At 37.3% G+C, this 16461-nt stretch overlaps 1 protein-coding gene across 9 annotated transcripts in view; it reads left to right on the top strand.

Moving 5' to 3' along the window:
• Positions 1–16461, top strand: part of CD47 (CD47 molecule) — an 82886-nt gene that overhangs the window by 37312 nt on the left and 29113 nt on the right. For 7 of the 9 annotated variants that reach the window (XR_014492359.1, XR_014492360.1, XR_014492361.1 and 4 more), the window contains exons 3-4: positions 6128–6145; positions 8256–8345. Coding sequence is in view for 6 of the 9 variants with exons in the window: in XM_083361386.1 (XP_083217512.1) it covers positions 6128–6145; positions 8256–8345 (108 nt within the window). In the remaining 3 variants the exon portion in view is untranslated. The remainder of the gene's footprint in view (positions 1–6127; positions 6146–8255; positions 8346–16461) is intronic. The other 2 variants (XM_083361385.1, XM_083361384.1) reach the window with 1 other exon arrangement.

Below are 16461 nucleotides of genomic sequence, written 5' to 3'. Positions count from 1 at the left end.
ACATCCTCAGACAAACACTGGCTCTTTGGCTTTGAAATGAAGATGAGCACCGGCCCCTAGAGTTGGAAACAACTAGCATGCATGTGCGGGGGAACCTTTACCTTTTTTTAGGGAGGAAAGTTAAAGAATTAGGAGCTCAAGTGGTGATTTCAACTATACTTCCAACAAAAGGCCAACATTCAATGAGACAGCAAGGGATTTTAGGAACGAACCATTGGTTTCAAAACTGGTATCGACAAGAGAACTTCGGTTTCCTACACCATGGTCTACATTACCTACATGAAATACTACCGGCAAGCAATCGAGAGAACTACACAAGAACTGGAAAGAATATATTCGGAAAATGGCTGGCTCATCTTATCAGAAGGGCTTTAAACTAAAATTGAGGGGGGAGGCAGGCAGTCTTCAAGATCTTTAAAACCTAATTACAAGCAAAAACCACTAGATAACCAATCATATAAGGAGGTAGGGAATAAAGAGAAAGAAGAAGGAAAAGGAGAAGAAGAAATAAAGGAAAAACACAATGAAGTAAAGAGTGATGGAAAGAATGGAAAACCCAGATAGAAAGTAGGAGACATAAGAAACATACCCCAAACCATAAAGGACTCAAATGCCTATACTCAAACATTCAAAGTTTAGGGAACAAACGAGGCAAACTTGAAGTACAAGTACATGAAAGTAAATATGATATAGTTGCCATTATTGAAACATGGTGGGATGAAAGTCATGACGGAATGTACTGATGGAAGGATACAAACTATTCAAAAGAAACGGACCTAACAAAAGAGGAGGTAGAGTTGCATTATATATAAAAGATCACTACAACTCTACAGAAATCCACAAAACCAAGGATGAAAGCTCCTAGAATCCTCTTCATGGGTCGATATAAAAGGAAAAAAAGAATAACATTGCTACCCAACCAAGCAGAAGAAATAGATGAATCTATCTGACAATGACATTGTCACTCAACCAAGCAGAAGAAATAGATGAACCTATTTGACAATTTGTCATCCTAAAGGTAGAGGAGGGAACTAGAGGAAAAGCTATACTGGACCTAGCTCTTACTAATAGAGAAGAAGTGATAGACAGTGTTGAAGTTGCCAGAATGTTAGGCAAGAGTGACCACATCATATTGTAATTCAATATAATGCAAACACAAACAATAGAACATAATCCAGCCAGTGTCTTAAACTTCAAAAGACCTGATTTTAACAAATTCAGAAGAAAAATTCCATGGATGAAAATACTAAAGGGGAAAACAATACAAGAAGTGTGAGAAACTGAAAAAATATGATCATAAAAGCCCAGTCCAGCACAATACCACTGAAAAAGAAAAATAAATCCAAGGAGAAACCAGCATGGTTGCACAAAGATCTCTGATAAACTGAAAGAAAAAAGGACAAGTACAAAAAAATGAAAAGAGGGACACATAACTAAGGCAGAGTATCAGCAGATAGCTCAAATCTGCAAAGATGATGTCAGGAAATTAAAGGCTCAGAATGAACAAAGACTTGCAACAAAAGTTGAAGATAATAAAAGCTTCTTTCAACATATAAATAACAAGAGAAAAGTCAAGGAAACAGTAGGTCCACTTAAGAGACAAGATGGCAAGGAAGTAACAGGCAACAGAAAGAAAGCAGAACTGCTTTGCATCAGTCTTGACGCAAAAAGAAACTATAGCCCAACCTACCAAAAATATAACTCTAAAAGACAGACTAGAAATAAAAATTACAATAAGCAAGAAAATGCTTAGAGAACAGCTAAATCACTGGGACTTGATGGATTATATCTTTTGAAGGAATTGGCAGATGTTATCTCAGATCCTGGAATACCAGGGAATTACCTGAGGATTGGGAAAGAGTTGATATGGTTCCCATCTTCAAAAAAGGAAAAAAAACAGACCCAGGAATCTTAACAGACCCACCAGCCCAATATCAATACCTTTAGAAGATACTGGAAAAGGTAGTAAAAATCAGATCTGTGAACATCTAGAAACAAATAAAGTTGTAGCTAAAAGCCAGCTTGGGTTTGTTAAAAACAGATCATGCCAAACCAATCTTATTTCATTCTCTAACAAAGTGACTAAATTACTGGGCCAGCGAAATACTATGGACATAGTATACTTAGCCTTCAGCAAAGCATTCAACAAAGAAGACCACAACCTACTTCTTGGTAAGCTAAAAAAATGTGGGATAGACAACATCACCACCAGATAGATTTGTAACTGGCTGACAAACCATACTCAATGAGTCATCCTTAATTGTACATCTACATGGAGGGAAGTAAGCAGTATGTTATCACAAGGTTCCATGTTCGGCCCTGTTGTGATTCAGCATCAGCCTGTGATACTGGCAGCTGAGTCTGATGATTCTGAAGAGGAGGAGGAGAAGGGATTTGGAGAGCCTTTGGTATCAGAGGGAGGCTCGGATGCACTGCAGGACTCTCAGCCTGGCCCCTCCCATCATGTTCCTCATCAGACTCGGCCGTGTGAGCACGAGGTATTGGACATAGATGATTCACTGCTGGATCTAGTCAGGGACGCTAGGAGCAGGAGGCAATCCAGCAGAGTAGAACAGAGAAAGGCAATGAGGCAACTCGGTGAGAGGAGGAGAAGGCAATGAGAAGCCACGCCTTGGGAGTGCTGATAAAAGGGGAAGGTGTGGGAGGTGCTGCTTGCTGAAGGCAACCGTTTGAAGATGATCTGCTAGAGTCCTGGTCTGTTATTCCTGTTTAACTCTTGTTTGAACTTTTGATTTCTTTGTAAATAAATTTGGTTGGGTTTTTCCAGCCTGTTGACTATAAAAAGGGGTTGTCCCTGACATTCAAACAGAGCCAGTCATAGGCTGGAACAGAATAGTCCCAGTACTTTTCAATATCTTCATAAATAACTTAGATGAGGCAATAGAAGGGGAACTCATCAGATTTGCAGGTGACACTAAACTGGCAGGAATACCTAACACCCCAGAAGACAAGCTCAGGATCCAAAAAGATCTTGACAGGCTTGAACAATGGGCCCTATCCACCAAAGTGACATTTAATGTGGAGAAAAGCAAGATTTTACACCTAGACAGGAAAAAAAACAAAGGTATGAGTACAGATTAGGTGAAACCTGGCTCAAAAACAGTATCTATGAGAGAGACCTTGGAATCTGAGTTGACAATCACTTAAACATGAACCAGCAGTGCGCGGCAGCAGCCAAAAAAGCTAATACAATCCTTGGTTGTATAAACAGAGAAACAGAATCAAAATCATGTGAAATATTAGTATCACTTTATAAAGCCTTAGTAAGGCCACACCTGGAATACTGCATTGAGTTTTGGTCACCACATCACAAAAAAGTTGTTGAAACTTTGGAAAAAGTGTAAGGAACAGCTAAGATAATTAAAGGCCTGGAGACAAAAACATATGAAGAATGGTTGCAGGATTTGGGTTTGGCTAGTCTAGAAGGACTAGGGGGGATACAGCAGTATTCCAGTATCTTGAGAGGTGCCACAAAGAGGAGGGGATCAACTTATTTTCCAAAGCACCAGAGGGTAGGACAAGAAATAATGAATGGAAACTAATTAAGGAGAGATGCAGCCTGGAATTAAAAAATTCCTAACAGTGAGAACAATTAACCACTGGAACAGCTTGCTGTCAGAAGTTGTGGGTGCTTCACCACTGGAGGTTTTTAAGAAGAGACTGGATGGTTACTTCTCTGAAATAGTATAGGGTCTCCTGCTTGAACAGGGGGTTGGACTAGAAGACCTCGAAGATCCCTTCCAGCTCTATTCTGATTCTGTGTGTCGTATTTTTATTTAACATGTAGGAGTTGGCAGGGGAGAGGTGAAAATGGCCTGCTCCATTGTCCAAGGTGTACAACCTCTCTGTCTTCCCACACTTTATTTAAATGCCATCGTGAAGGAGCATCTGCCATTGAGCTACTTTCATACTGAGAAGTGTGGGCAGCCAGCTGTGCTTGGAGTGATGAAAAGATATATCTTAGAAAACAGTACCTCCAACAATTATCCTCTACATATTTACAAAAGTATAGTGCTGTGCCATGATTAAAAGGGTAAAGCTATCAGTTAGGCATATGTACACCGACTAGGGGATGCTGGATAGTATATTGTCAAGAGTTTTCACCAAGGAATGAGTCTAATTAGCAGATTTCTTGTCAGTCTCATCCCAACACTTGAATATTTGAAGGACTTGGACATTTTCTGCTTTGCAGAGATTTCGTTATGATTGTGATACAATAAGCTCAAAACACCACTTAAAGTAATCTTTAAAAAACTCAGAATAGAATTTTTAAAAAAGGAAAGAAAACTTGAAAAGTTCAAGAAACATTTTAGCTAAAACTAACTTCCTAACAGATATAGCAAGGATGGGATTTCAAGCTTCAGCTGAACTTGTTTCTTCCAGTTTTATGCAAAAGTCAACCCTTTCACATTGCATTTTAATTAATCTCTGTGTCAGGGATTTTCAAACTAGGGACCTGTAAAAACCTAATGAAGTTCCCTGAAAAACTGTGTGTGGTGGGTACTCAAATTCAGTGTTCTATCACTATGTGTTTGTATCTTGATTAGGGGGTTCCAGGCTAAAACTCTATGAGGGAAACATAGAAGGAAACTGACACCAGGTGAACACAAGTATTGTGTTGTATATATCTTTTGTAATTGCCTGCTGTAAATAACCCCACTGTATACTGGTAGTCCTTGTTTAGCTACCACAGCTGGGACTGGCAACTTGTTCATTAAGCAGTGGCACCACTAAGTGACATATCACGTGACTCCCAACTGTGCTTATTATCTTTTTCATCTTTCCTCTGCTTTACAGACCTGTGAAGTTCATAAATGCAGGCATTGGTGGTGAAGTTACTTTTTCATCACCATCATAACTATGAAGGGTCATTGTCTGAAACAGTTGTTAAGTGAGAACTCCTATATAGTGAAAAGCTTAAGAGCCTCCATTGTCCTGTTTTTTTTATGGGTCAGTTGTGCCCCTAAAAAACATAAATTTTCAGTTCAAGAAAAGAACACTGTGACACTGTAATAGGAGGACACAATAACTGTTCAGTTGAAGTCTTGTCTGAAGGTATCCACATTCCATCCTTTTATTTGCCTGCTAGAGTTATTTGCTGGCATTTTATTTTATTTAATAACATTTATATGGCCACCCCCTAGAGATGGAGCTCTTGCCTCACAATCCGGAGGCTGTGAGTTTGATCCTAGGTAGCGGCAGATATTTCTCTCTTTGGGCACAATGAGAATATAACAGCTGTGAGCTCCGTGTAGACATCAGGAAGGGCATCCGGTCATTTAAACACTCAGTTCCATTCAGCTGCCCTGAGTCCACCCTGATACAAGGGTATTTAGGATTGTTAAAAGAAAAAAAAATATGGCCATTCAACTTATTCTTGGTAACTCCAGGCGGCTTATAAGGACAAGAACCCAATACAAAAAGCTACACACAGAGATACAACATGTAGAAGTAATATCATATGGAATTTTCAGAATTGTCATTAGGTTCTATGCAATATTTTCTTCTTAAATCATAATGAATAGACAGAAGCTGATCCCCTCTCCCACTTCCCTTGTCCTTAAATATTTCATACCTTTCATCCATTATTATAGTTTATTTAAGGGTCTTACTTTTTTCATGGGATAAGTGATATTATAGAAAAAGAGTCAGATGATAAGAAAACTGTGGTAACATCAATTCTGTAAGTATTTGAGATGAATTTAAAATGTTGCAGTAAATTGGGCCTGAATCTATATATTGATGCAGACTAATGTGGTGGTAGGTTTAGTTCAAGAAACAAGCTAAGTAAATTGAAAAAGTGACTTTTTAAAAGGATTTATATGGAGATAGTTTCAGTTAATGTAATAGTATCTCACAGTCCTGAACTTCAAGAAATCATTTTCCTTTTTTAAAAAAATAGTAGATTTGAAATCGAAGCAAGCTATAGTTTGTCAAGTTGCAGATCACACATTTATCTGAGCCTAAACTGGCCATGTTTTTCTAGTAACAAAGTGTGGTGGGAAGCTCAGTGGGCTAATGAATTGTAACTTGTGTTAACCATGGCATAATATATCCAAACATAAAAGTTAGAGTTGTCCCTGTTTTGTTTTTTTCCCCCTTACAGCCTGCCCATCAGAATGCGGTAAGAAGAATATCTGGAAAATGAAGCTGCATAAAAAAAGGCTTGTTCACTCATTCTGACAGTTTTCCTGAATTAGTCCTCCCACTTCAGTCAGCCTGGCATCTGCATCAGCCTTTCATCTTAAGAATTTCACAGCTGCTACTAAAAAAGAAATTAAGAATGGGATCATAATGTACTCAATATTGTTAATAGCAGAATTGGGTGATCAACATATTACTCTTTAATTCAAAAAGCATATTTGACCCAATCATAGTTTGTGGTATGAATAGCATACTACCACACTACTGTAATTAGGTCAAAATCTGCAACTGAAGAAATGCAGAAGCCCTACTTGGTTCCTGCAGGAAATGTTTGGTATCCCTTGATCCCTGTGCCAGCAGAGAATTGGTAAGGCTTACTGTGCTAGCACATGGGCAGCACAGTAGATTTAGCTTGGGCACTGCTATGTTCTGTGGAAGGACATAACATTATGTTTGGAAAAGATGTCCAAAGATTCTGTTCTTTTTTTTCTTCCCTTGTTAAAATTGCAGAATGGAATGGAATGGAATTGGAATCTTTATTGATTAAGTCATTTGACCATATCAAATATATAAAACTAATATAAGGTAAAGGTAAAGGTTTCCCCGCACATGCATGTTAGTCATTTCCGACTCTAGGGGCTGGTGCTCATCTCTGTTTCAAAGCCGAAGAGCCAGCACTTGTCCGAGGACGTCTCCGTGGTCATGTGGCTGGCATGACTAGACGCCAAAGGCACACGGAACGCTGTTATCTTCCCACCGTAGTGGTCCTTATTTTTCTACTTGCATTTTTACATGCTTTCAAACTGCTAGGTTGGCAGAAGCTGGGACAAGTAACAGGTGCTCACTCTGTTAAGCAGCACTCGGGATTTGACCCGCCAAACTGCCGACCTTCTGATCAACAAGCTCAGCGACCTAACTCACTGAGCCACCACATCCCTAAAACTAATATACAAATAGATAAAAAATAGGACATGTTCAGAGTAAGTTTCACCTCTACAGTCTTTGAAATAAAGAGTGCAGTCTTACTAGTGCTATGCAAGTTTTCTCTCTGAAAAAAGTAATACTCTTTGCTACCGCAATAATTTTTAGATTTTAAATAAAAATCTAAGAAGGCAGCCCTTTCTGCAGACCACAGTTTGCAGTCAAAAAGAATGTTTCCAATGTCTTCAATGGCTGGTGTTTTTACATTTACATCCTATTGTATTTATTGAAAGTGCTCTTTAGTGCCATGGCGAAAGACTACAGTTACAGTTTAAGGTCACAAGTGAAAAATAACAAAGGTTCTGTGATGTAAAAGTTGCAGTTAATAGAATATAGAATGCTAGTTCTCAGAAGAAAAGTCTGCAACTGTGCAGGAAGATGAAGGAAATAAAAATGTGCAGGAATGTTGGGGACAGACTTCCAGAAACCTCAGGATGATAGTTCAGTTGAAACACAACTGAAAGACTGAGTTTTGTTCCAGGGTTTGAACTAAAGCCAATAGAAATGACAACTTGAGTTGTTTCCTTAAGATTTGCTTTTGTCTGCAATAGATTGCATGGTAGGACAAAGGTTCACTTTGCTTTGTGTATTGTTCATCTTTGTTTTGTTGTGACCTATTTTGAGAATGTTTTTAAAATGCCACTTGCAGATGCCATAGGTATCGTTAAGTGCTGCCAGTCCTTCAATATTGCTTCAGTTTTTAGTAACTGCTCTTACTTGCATTATGCTAAAAATCAGTAAAAGTTGTACCTGGACATAATAAACACAAGTTTCTTCGATTAAGTGTGTTTATTAGATTATGTGCCGTGGATGGGCAGACACTAGTAGAGGAGTGGCACATCTCAGGATGGACGATCTGAAGAAACCTTTGCCCCCCTGAATATAAGACATTGTTAGTTAGATGGAGAAACTGCTAACAGAAGCTATTGAAATATGAAGAAACATGCAATCCTGCTATGCTTTTAAATATGGAAATCTAGAACAACTTGTACTGTAAATAATTTGACTTTCTCTGCTGAAATGTCCAAAATGTTAGCACAAAAATATGTGAAATATATTATAAATGTGCACTCATTTCTGAAATTGTACTGTATTTCTTTTGTTTATAGTACCTTGGTTTCAGCCTGTGGAGCGGTTCTCTATCATTTCCATCATAATATTGATTATTATTTTATACTGGTGCCAGTTCATTACTGTAGGTAAGTACTAGATTTCTTATATGTTTGTCTCTGTGTCTGGGTGGAATAATGTAAAAGAAGTTTCTGCTTTACATGATTAAAAATTGTTTAAGCTTCATTTTGAGCAGTTTATGTAACTGCTTACTGTTTTCCTGATTGCCGAAATAATAGAATAAAAGGTGACACTGTAATTAATTAAAATCTGATATCCTTACATTTGTAACATCTATGAGTATTTATTAATAACTTCTATATCAGTCTGCACTGGAAAAAAATTGTGCTTGCCTGTGGATATTCAGCATTTGGCCATAGGGTGACACAAATTGAATACAGACAACTATCATTCTGTAGAAAATGTCCTTCCTTTTAATGTCATTATTCCTGTAATTAAGTTTTATATTAAAAATATAAAAGCAATATGTTTGTGAACATTGATGGTACATGGTACAATGAGCAGAAACCAGTACAGTATGTGTCTGCTGCAAACAAATCATGCCAGGGCAAATCCATTTTCTTTATAGAATTACTAGTTTAGAAGATTAGGGTAATGCCATAGAGAGTACTTGGACCTCGGCAAAGTCTTCAACAAAGCCTTGAATGAAATTTTCCTTAATGAAATGGTAAAATATGGACAAGATGGTCCTATTGCTAAAAGTACTTACAATTGGTTGAGTGATCATGCCAAAATAATGCTAATCAATGGTTCTATTTCTATTTGAAGAACTGAAAAGTTGTCATACTGAAAAAAGAGTAGACATTTTCTGCACAAGGCAGAATCAGAACCAATGAAAAATGCTTCAGGCTAGGTCAGTAGGAACTGCCTAACTGTATGAGAAGTGGTGGGATTCTCAATATGTGAGCAACTGGTTCTCTGTGTGGATGCTGCTTCCAGAAGTCCATACTGGGCCTGGGCAACAAAAAATTAGCTACCAGTTCTGCCAAAGTGGTGCGAACTGGCTGAATCCCATCACTATGTATGAGTTAAATGAACAGTCTGCCACATGAAGTGAAGAACTTAGTAGAATTCTTTAAAGATCTTCTTTAAAGATCATTTGTCATAGACAGTTTATTGCACTCTAGGAATCTTGTTAGTTTCTTAATATAATTCTCTGCTATGCTCCTTGCCTGAAGTAACTGGGGATTCACCTCAGGTACTGTATAGATCTATTGTTTCTACCTGCCTTATATGCTTGCCCCCTACTGCCCCTTCTCTCCAGGTCCCTTCTATTAAATATTGCCATCTTGTGGGACCCAGAAAACATGGTGGTTTCTCTGTCACAGCCTCCACCTTATGGAATAGATATCACCTCAAGAGATATGGATGGCATCCATTTTCCAGAGGTTCTAAAATCCCCATGAAACATATAATATTTTGGAATATAATTCAAAATAGGCTTTGTATTTTTAATATGAAAATATTTACCTATACGTCTGGGCAAATGTTATATTTTATAATTATTTATTTTTATATTTATGCAATATTTTATACAATATTATTTCAAATTTGCAATCCATCCTTTTTGATGCATCTATTGTTGTACAATTCTGAATTTCCTGGCTTCCAATAACACACAAAAGGGTGTGATCAAGAAGACCTAATAAGTAGCTAATGTTTCTGTGAAAATAGCGGTACTATTACCTGGTGCAAATATAACTTACTTAGATGCTTAAAAGTGTCTTAAGTGATATACATTTCCAGGCATTCATTGATGAAACTAAGCTGTAGGCTAGGATTTTGGTCAGGTACTACTTCAGTAAGCAGGCAGGTAGGTAGGCAAGAAGAAAGGACCACCTATAATTCCTTTGCTTTGGCTTTATATTTTAGTGGCTTTGATGTTATGGCTTGTTTCCTTAGATTGGGAACTGGAGAAATTGTTTCGTATTGATTCCTTTCCTATATGGTAGCTTCCTAAATATAGAGTGAGGAGACTATTGTTAGTTTATTTTTAAAACAATTCTGATATTGGATAAAGTCTATTCCACAAGGTTTTTAACTATGCCATTTAGTTTTTATATTTTCATGATAAGCTTATAAAAAGATATCATCCAAACATGGATTTAGCTTTATTTACTATATATTTCCCTCCAGTTTAAGTAGAGTAATTACTATATTAATATCTGTCTGTGGGAAAGAAATAGAGTTTGGCCAGTCAATAATGGCCATAAAACCATCATAGTTATTTTCAATTGGTAGGGGTTTTGCCTGAAGGAGAGCTGTTCATTTAGAGTTCAATGGTCTGAGGATTTTCCTGTGGATTTTCATTGAGAATTCAGATTTTTTTGATGAATATAAGATCAGATTAATGTGTTTCAGTATTTTTGTATCATAAGATATATATATATATATATATATATATTTGATGGTGAAAACAAGCTATATGTTTGATTATTTATTTATTAAGCTGCCTGTCTTAATACAAGCTAATTCTAGGTGGTTCATAAGAAAACCCATTAAAACAGAATAAATATAACCAACAATCACCTCATCACATCATATCAGGGAATGATCTCTCAATCACTGATGAAATGCTTTCTTTAAGAGAATTGGTAGCATATATGAGAAACAAGGTTTTTTTTACTTATTAAGTAATATTCTCCAATTTACATAGAAATATTTGTAAACTTTGTGGTGAGATGGGCAGCACACAAATTAAATAATAAATAAATTTCCCTATGCTATTTTACTTATTTTATTTGTACTACATTAGATATACTGTACTGTGCTAGGAACACAAAGTGGTATAATTTAGTATGTTAAGAATATTATAAAACATAAAACTAAAAGGCAGAAAATAAGAAGATACTCTGCTTCTGGTTCATAAGTGTAGCTCTTGAAGAAGCTACCAGTTTATAATATATTTATCATTTAAAATATCTTAATACACTAATACAGTCAAATAGTATTTGTAGACATTAAAGGAATTTATAATATGAGTCACAGATTTTCATATCCAAGGCAGTAGCAAATTATTTTGCTATAATATTTATTGTTAAATTTATTAATTAAGATGTTAACTATATAATATCTTAATTGCTTTATATTTGACTTACATCTGTGTGGTATACTCTTTCTTGAATATGCTAACTCAATATCTACCGACCTTACTTCATGGCACACTAATTATCTAAACAGAATCAAAACAAAATTGAACATTTTTGAAGATTTCTTTCAATAAAAGCCAGATCCAGTGGTTAAGACACCAGGCTAGAAACCAGGAGGTGAGTTCCAATTTGCCATAGACATAAAACATGACTCTGAGTCAGTCACTCTCTCTCAGTTCAACTCATCTCACTGGGCAGTTGTAGGGAAAATAGGAAAAGGAAAGAGTATGTTTGCCACCTTGAGTTATTTATAAGAATTTATAAAGGCAAGAAAAACATCTAAAGAATAGGTTGTAGAAAGAAATTATTAGTAGCTTTTCATTTGTTAAAAATTGTTCTTTAGAACTGATTGCTTTCTATATATCAAAAGCCATGCTGTTTTTTATGTCTTGTGCAACAGCTACAACGATAATATTGATTTATAAGGTGTATTTTCTCCTACATATCAAAAATCATGCTGAGTCTCCTAGTTCATGCAATATCTGTAGTGTCTAGAATAGAAATGTATCTGCCAGTTTGTTAAAAGAGCCTCTGGCAAAAATGAGGATGGTTGGTAATAGTGTTCAGTAATTCCAAATGCCTCTCTTTAGAAAGCTACATGACCTTACCAACCACTAGTTGGAATAGTCCATTCAAAAAGCCTAGCTTTTGCTGGTGAAAGGCAGAGTTGCATGTCTATTGGGAAAATCTTAATGGGTCAAGGGAATTATTTAAGTTTGGATGGGTTAGCAATAATTTGGTAGTATAAAATATAGAAAAAAATATTGTTTAATAATTTGAAAAACATTGGGGAAAAAACATTAATGTCATATAGTGGCATATTGATCTGCCTATGTCTTTCTTTCAAATTAAAATCTTTGTTTAAATCAGTGTTACAAATCTTATATTTTACAAAGGAAATATTTTAAATTAATCTGTGCTATGTATGCCTTATGCAACATTTCATTCAAACTAGTGTAACTTAGTCTGAGGTGTTTAATAACATAACAATTCCAACTAAATTTACTTGAAAATAAATTTTACAATATTGGCATCTTGTAACTTGAGCTACGTTTATTTGAGGGAAGCTTTGTTCCTGTAATCATAACCATGACAACATAAAAAGTCCAGACTTGCCTAAGAAGATCAAGTGACTCATGTACCAGGAAACGAAGTAAATACCAGTGTTGAAGCAAGCTCCACTGTGGATCCATCTAGAGGAACTTTATTATATATTATAACATATTTAGACCTAGAAATCTTCAACCAATAAACAAATCAGGCAGTTAAACAGAAAGACAGATAAAGGAAGCAAAGATGAAGCTACCCAACTGAGCAAAACAATTAAAAATGTTTAAAAAAAAGTTAAAAAAGAATTAAACAACCAATGCCTTTGTATCTTTGGCAGTTTTATTGTAGTGATTGTTTTCCCAAGGCTTTTAGGTAGAAAATCCAAATCCCAGTTCAAACCAATGGACTTGTTTCTATAAACTCCCAGGATCTGAAACTTGGACTGGATGAAGGTGGGAGGAGAGACCCCGTTTCTCCCAATCTGGATCTCAGCTCCAGCCTTTAATGGAATAGGCCAATGGCTTGTAAACTACTTAAAGTACTAGAATTATAAACTACTTGAAGAGTTACAATTTTTCCAGCTGTTTGTTTCAGTCATAGTCTAGATATGTCAAACTCGCGACGTCATGTGACTTTGCACAATGTATCGGGACAATTTTGCCATTGCCGGCAATAGGGTGGGCACGGCTTCCGCATGACACATCTGGCCTGTGGGCCGGCAGTTAGACACCCCTGGTGTAGATCAAGGATGGGTTTGCAGATATATTATTATTCATAACAATTACAAACTGATCAAACACAGCCAAACTAGAGTCTTGGACTTTAAAAGAGCTAATTTCAATAAACAGAGAGACCATGGGAAGAATTCCATGGATGAGAATCCTAAAGGGGAAAACAACTCAAGAAGCTTGGGAAATTTTGAAAAGTGAGATCATAAAGGCCCAGTCTAGTACAATACCAACAAAGAAGAAAAATAACAGCTCTCAAAAGAAACCAGCATGGCTGCATAAAGAACTCTCTGATAAATTGAAAGATAAAAAGGACAAGTATAAGAATTGGAAAGAGGGGCACATAACTAAGTCAGAATATCAGCAAATAGCCCGTGCCTGCAAAGATGAAGTGAGGAAAGCTAAGGCTCAAAATGAACTAAGGCTTGCGACCAAAGTCAAAAATAACAAAAAATGCTTCTTTCAACATATAAAAAACAAGAAAAAAGTTAAGGAAATGATTGGTCCATTAGTGGGGGAAAGTGGCAAGAAGGTGACGCAATAGGGAGAAAGCAGAACTATTTAATTCGTTTTTTGCATCTGTCTTTACACAAAGGGAAAAAACAGTCCAACCTACCCAAACCAGTGCCATAAAAAAACAGAATAGAAACGCAAGTTAAGATAGGCAAGAAAATGGTAAGTGAGCACCTGTCCAGCCTAGACAAGTTCAAATCACCAGGCCCAGATGGATTACACCCCAAGGTTCTGAAGGAACTGGCAGATGTGATCTCAGAACCACTGAACTATATTTTTCAAAGATCCCGGAGCACTGGGGAACTACCAGAGGACTGGAAGAGAGCTGATGTAGTTCCCATCTTCAAAAAAGGGAAAAAAATAGACCCAGGAAACTACAGACCTATCAGCCTGACCTCAATACCTGGGAAGATTCTGGAAAAGATAATCAAACAACAAATCAGTGAACACGATGCAAACAAAGTCATCACTAAAAGTCAACATGGGTTTGTCAAAAACAGATCATGCCAGACAAATCTTATTACATTCTTTGACCAAGTGACAAAACTAGTGGACCAGAGGAATGCTGTAGATATAATTTACTTGGACTTCAGTAAGGCATTTGATAAAGTAGATCACAACCTACTACTTGATAAGATAGAAAAATGTGGGTTAGATAGTATCACCACCAGATGGATTCGTAGCTGGCTGACAGGCCGTACTCAGCGTGTGGTCCTCAATGGAACCGCATCTACATGGAAGGAAGTGTGTAGTGGGGTGCCCCAGGGCTCTGTTCTGGGCCCAGTGCTCTTCAATATCTTCATTAACGATTTGGATGAGGGGATAGATGGGGAACTCATCAAATTTGCAGACAACACCAAGCTGGCAGAAGATAGGCTTAAGATACAGAAGGATCTGGACAGACTCGAACACTGGGCACTATCTAACAAAATGAAATTCAATGGTGAAAAAAGTAAGGTTCTACATTTAGGCAGGAAAAATCAAATGCATAGGTATAGTATAGGTGGTACCTTGCTCAATAGTAGTAACTGTGAGAGGGATCTCAGAGTCTTAGTAGACAATCAATTCAATATGAGCCAGCAGTGTGCTGCAGCTGCCAAAAAAGTCAACACAGTGCTAGGCTGCATTAACAGAGGGATAGAATCAAGATCAAGTGAAGTACTAATACCACTTTACAATGCTTTGGTAAGGCCACACCTGGAATACTGCATCCAGTTTTGGTCACCACGATGTAAAAAAGATGTCGAGACTCTAGAAAGGGTACAGAGAAGAGCAACAAAGATGATTAGGGGGCTGGAGACTAAAACATATAGGGAACGGTTGTTGGAATTGGGTATGTGTAGTTTAATGAAGAGAAGGGTGAGGGGTGACATGATAGCAGTGTTCCAATATCTCAGGGGCTACCACAAAGAAGAGGGAGTCAAGCTATTCTCCAAAGCACCTGAAAGCAGGACAAGAAGCAACGGATGGAAACTAGTCAAGGAGAGAAGCAACCTAGAACTAAGGAGAAACTTCCTGACAGTTAGAACAATTAACCAGTGGAACAACTTGCCTCCAGAGGTGGTGAATGCTCCAACACTGGAGACTGGACAGCCATTTGCCTGAAATGGTATAAGGTTTCCTGCCTGAGCAGGGGGTTGGACTAGATGAGCTCCAAGGTCCCTTCCAACTTTATTATTATTATTATTATTGTATTATATATTTTATAGGGACGCGGTGGCTCAGTGGGTTAAGACGCTGAGCTTGTCGATCAGAAGATCGGCAGTTTGGCGGGTCGAATCCCGAGTGCCGCGTAGCAGAGTGAGCACCTGCTACTAGTCCCAGCTTCTGCCAACCTAGCAGTTCGAAAGCATGTAAAAAAAATGCAAGTAGAAAAATAGGGACCACTACGGTGGGAAGGTAACAGCGTTCCGTGCGCCTTTGGCGTCTAGTCATGCCGGCCACATGACCACGGAGATGTCCTCGGACAAGCGCTGGCTCTTCGGCTTTGAAACGGAGATGAGCACCGGCCCCTAGAGTCGGAAACGACTAGCACGCATGTGCGGGGGAACCTTTACCTTTACCTTTACTATTATATATTTTTATGTTTTCATTATATCATTAGGCTCCTTATGATTACTGCAATTGCTATCATTCCATACAAACAATAAACAAAATCTTTATTTTTCCTGACAGATTTTCATTAATTTCTCAACCAATTGTTAATTCCTATTGTTTGTTTAATTTTTTTTAGTTTAACTTACTTAGCAGCTTGATACCTACCTTGAGACTGGCTCCTCGTGTTTTTTTTTCAGGGTTTGAAACACTGCAGCTTGCTGGATTATAAGAAGCAAGTGTTACTTAGCAAATAGACTTTACCTAGTTACTGCTGCCATCACTGATGGAAGAGAATGAAAAAAGGGAAGAGGGTATTAGTGTCTGCATTTATTTAGGCAAGAGGGGTACAATTTAATGACAAGTACAGTGATATTGGAATCTTATGTAATTCTAACAGCTATAGAACATAGGATTTTTTGGAGACCACATTGGTGGAATTCCCACTCCAGAGAGGTTCCATTAGCATGAGCATTAGCATTATTCAGTGCTAGGTCAAGAGCTTTCTATTTTCCATGATTTTTCTGTCTTCTTAAAATAATCAGCTTTTAATTGTATTTTGTTAGTTTTACATTTTTCCATGACTGCCTAGCCACTACCTAGTTTATATGATGATTTCAGTTGGAAATGCTAAGCCTTGGATAATAAGT

The sequence above is a fragment of the Vipera ursinii genome (genome assembly GCF_947247035.1).
Source record: "Vipera ursinii genome assembly, chromosome: 4".
Classification (NCBI taxonomy): Eukaryota; Metazoa; Chordata; class Lepidosauria; order Squamata; family Viperidae; genus Vipera; species Vipera ursinii.
The sequence above is the reverse complement of the archived record's forward strand: the minus strand, read 5'-3'. Positions and strand labels throughout refer to the sequence as shown.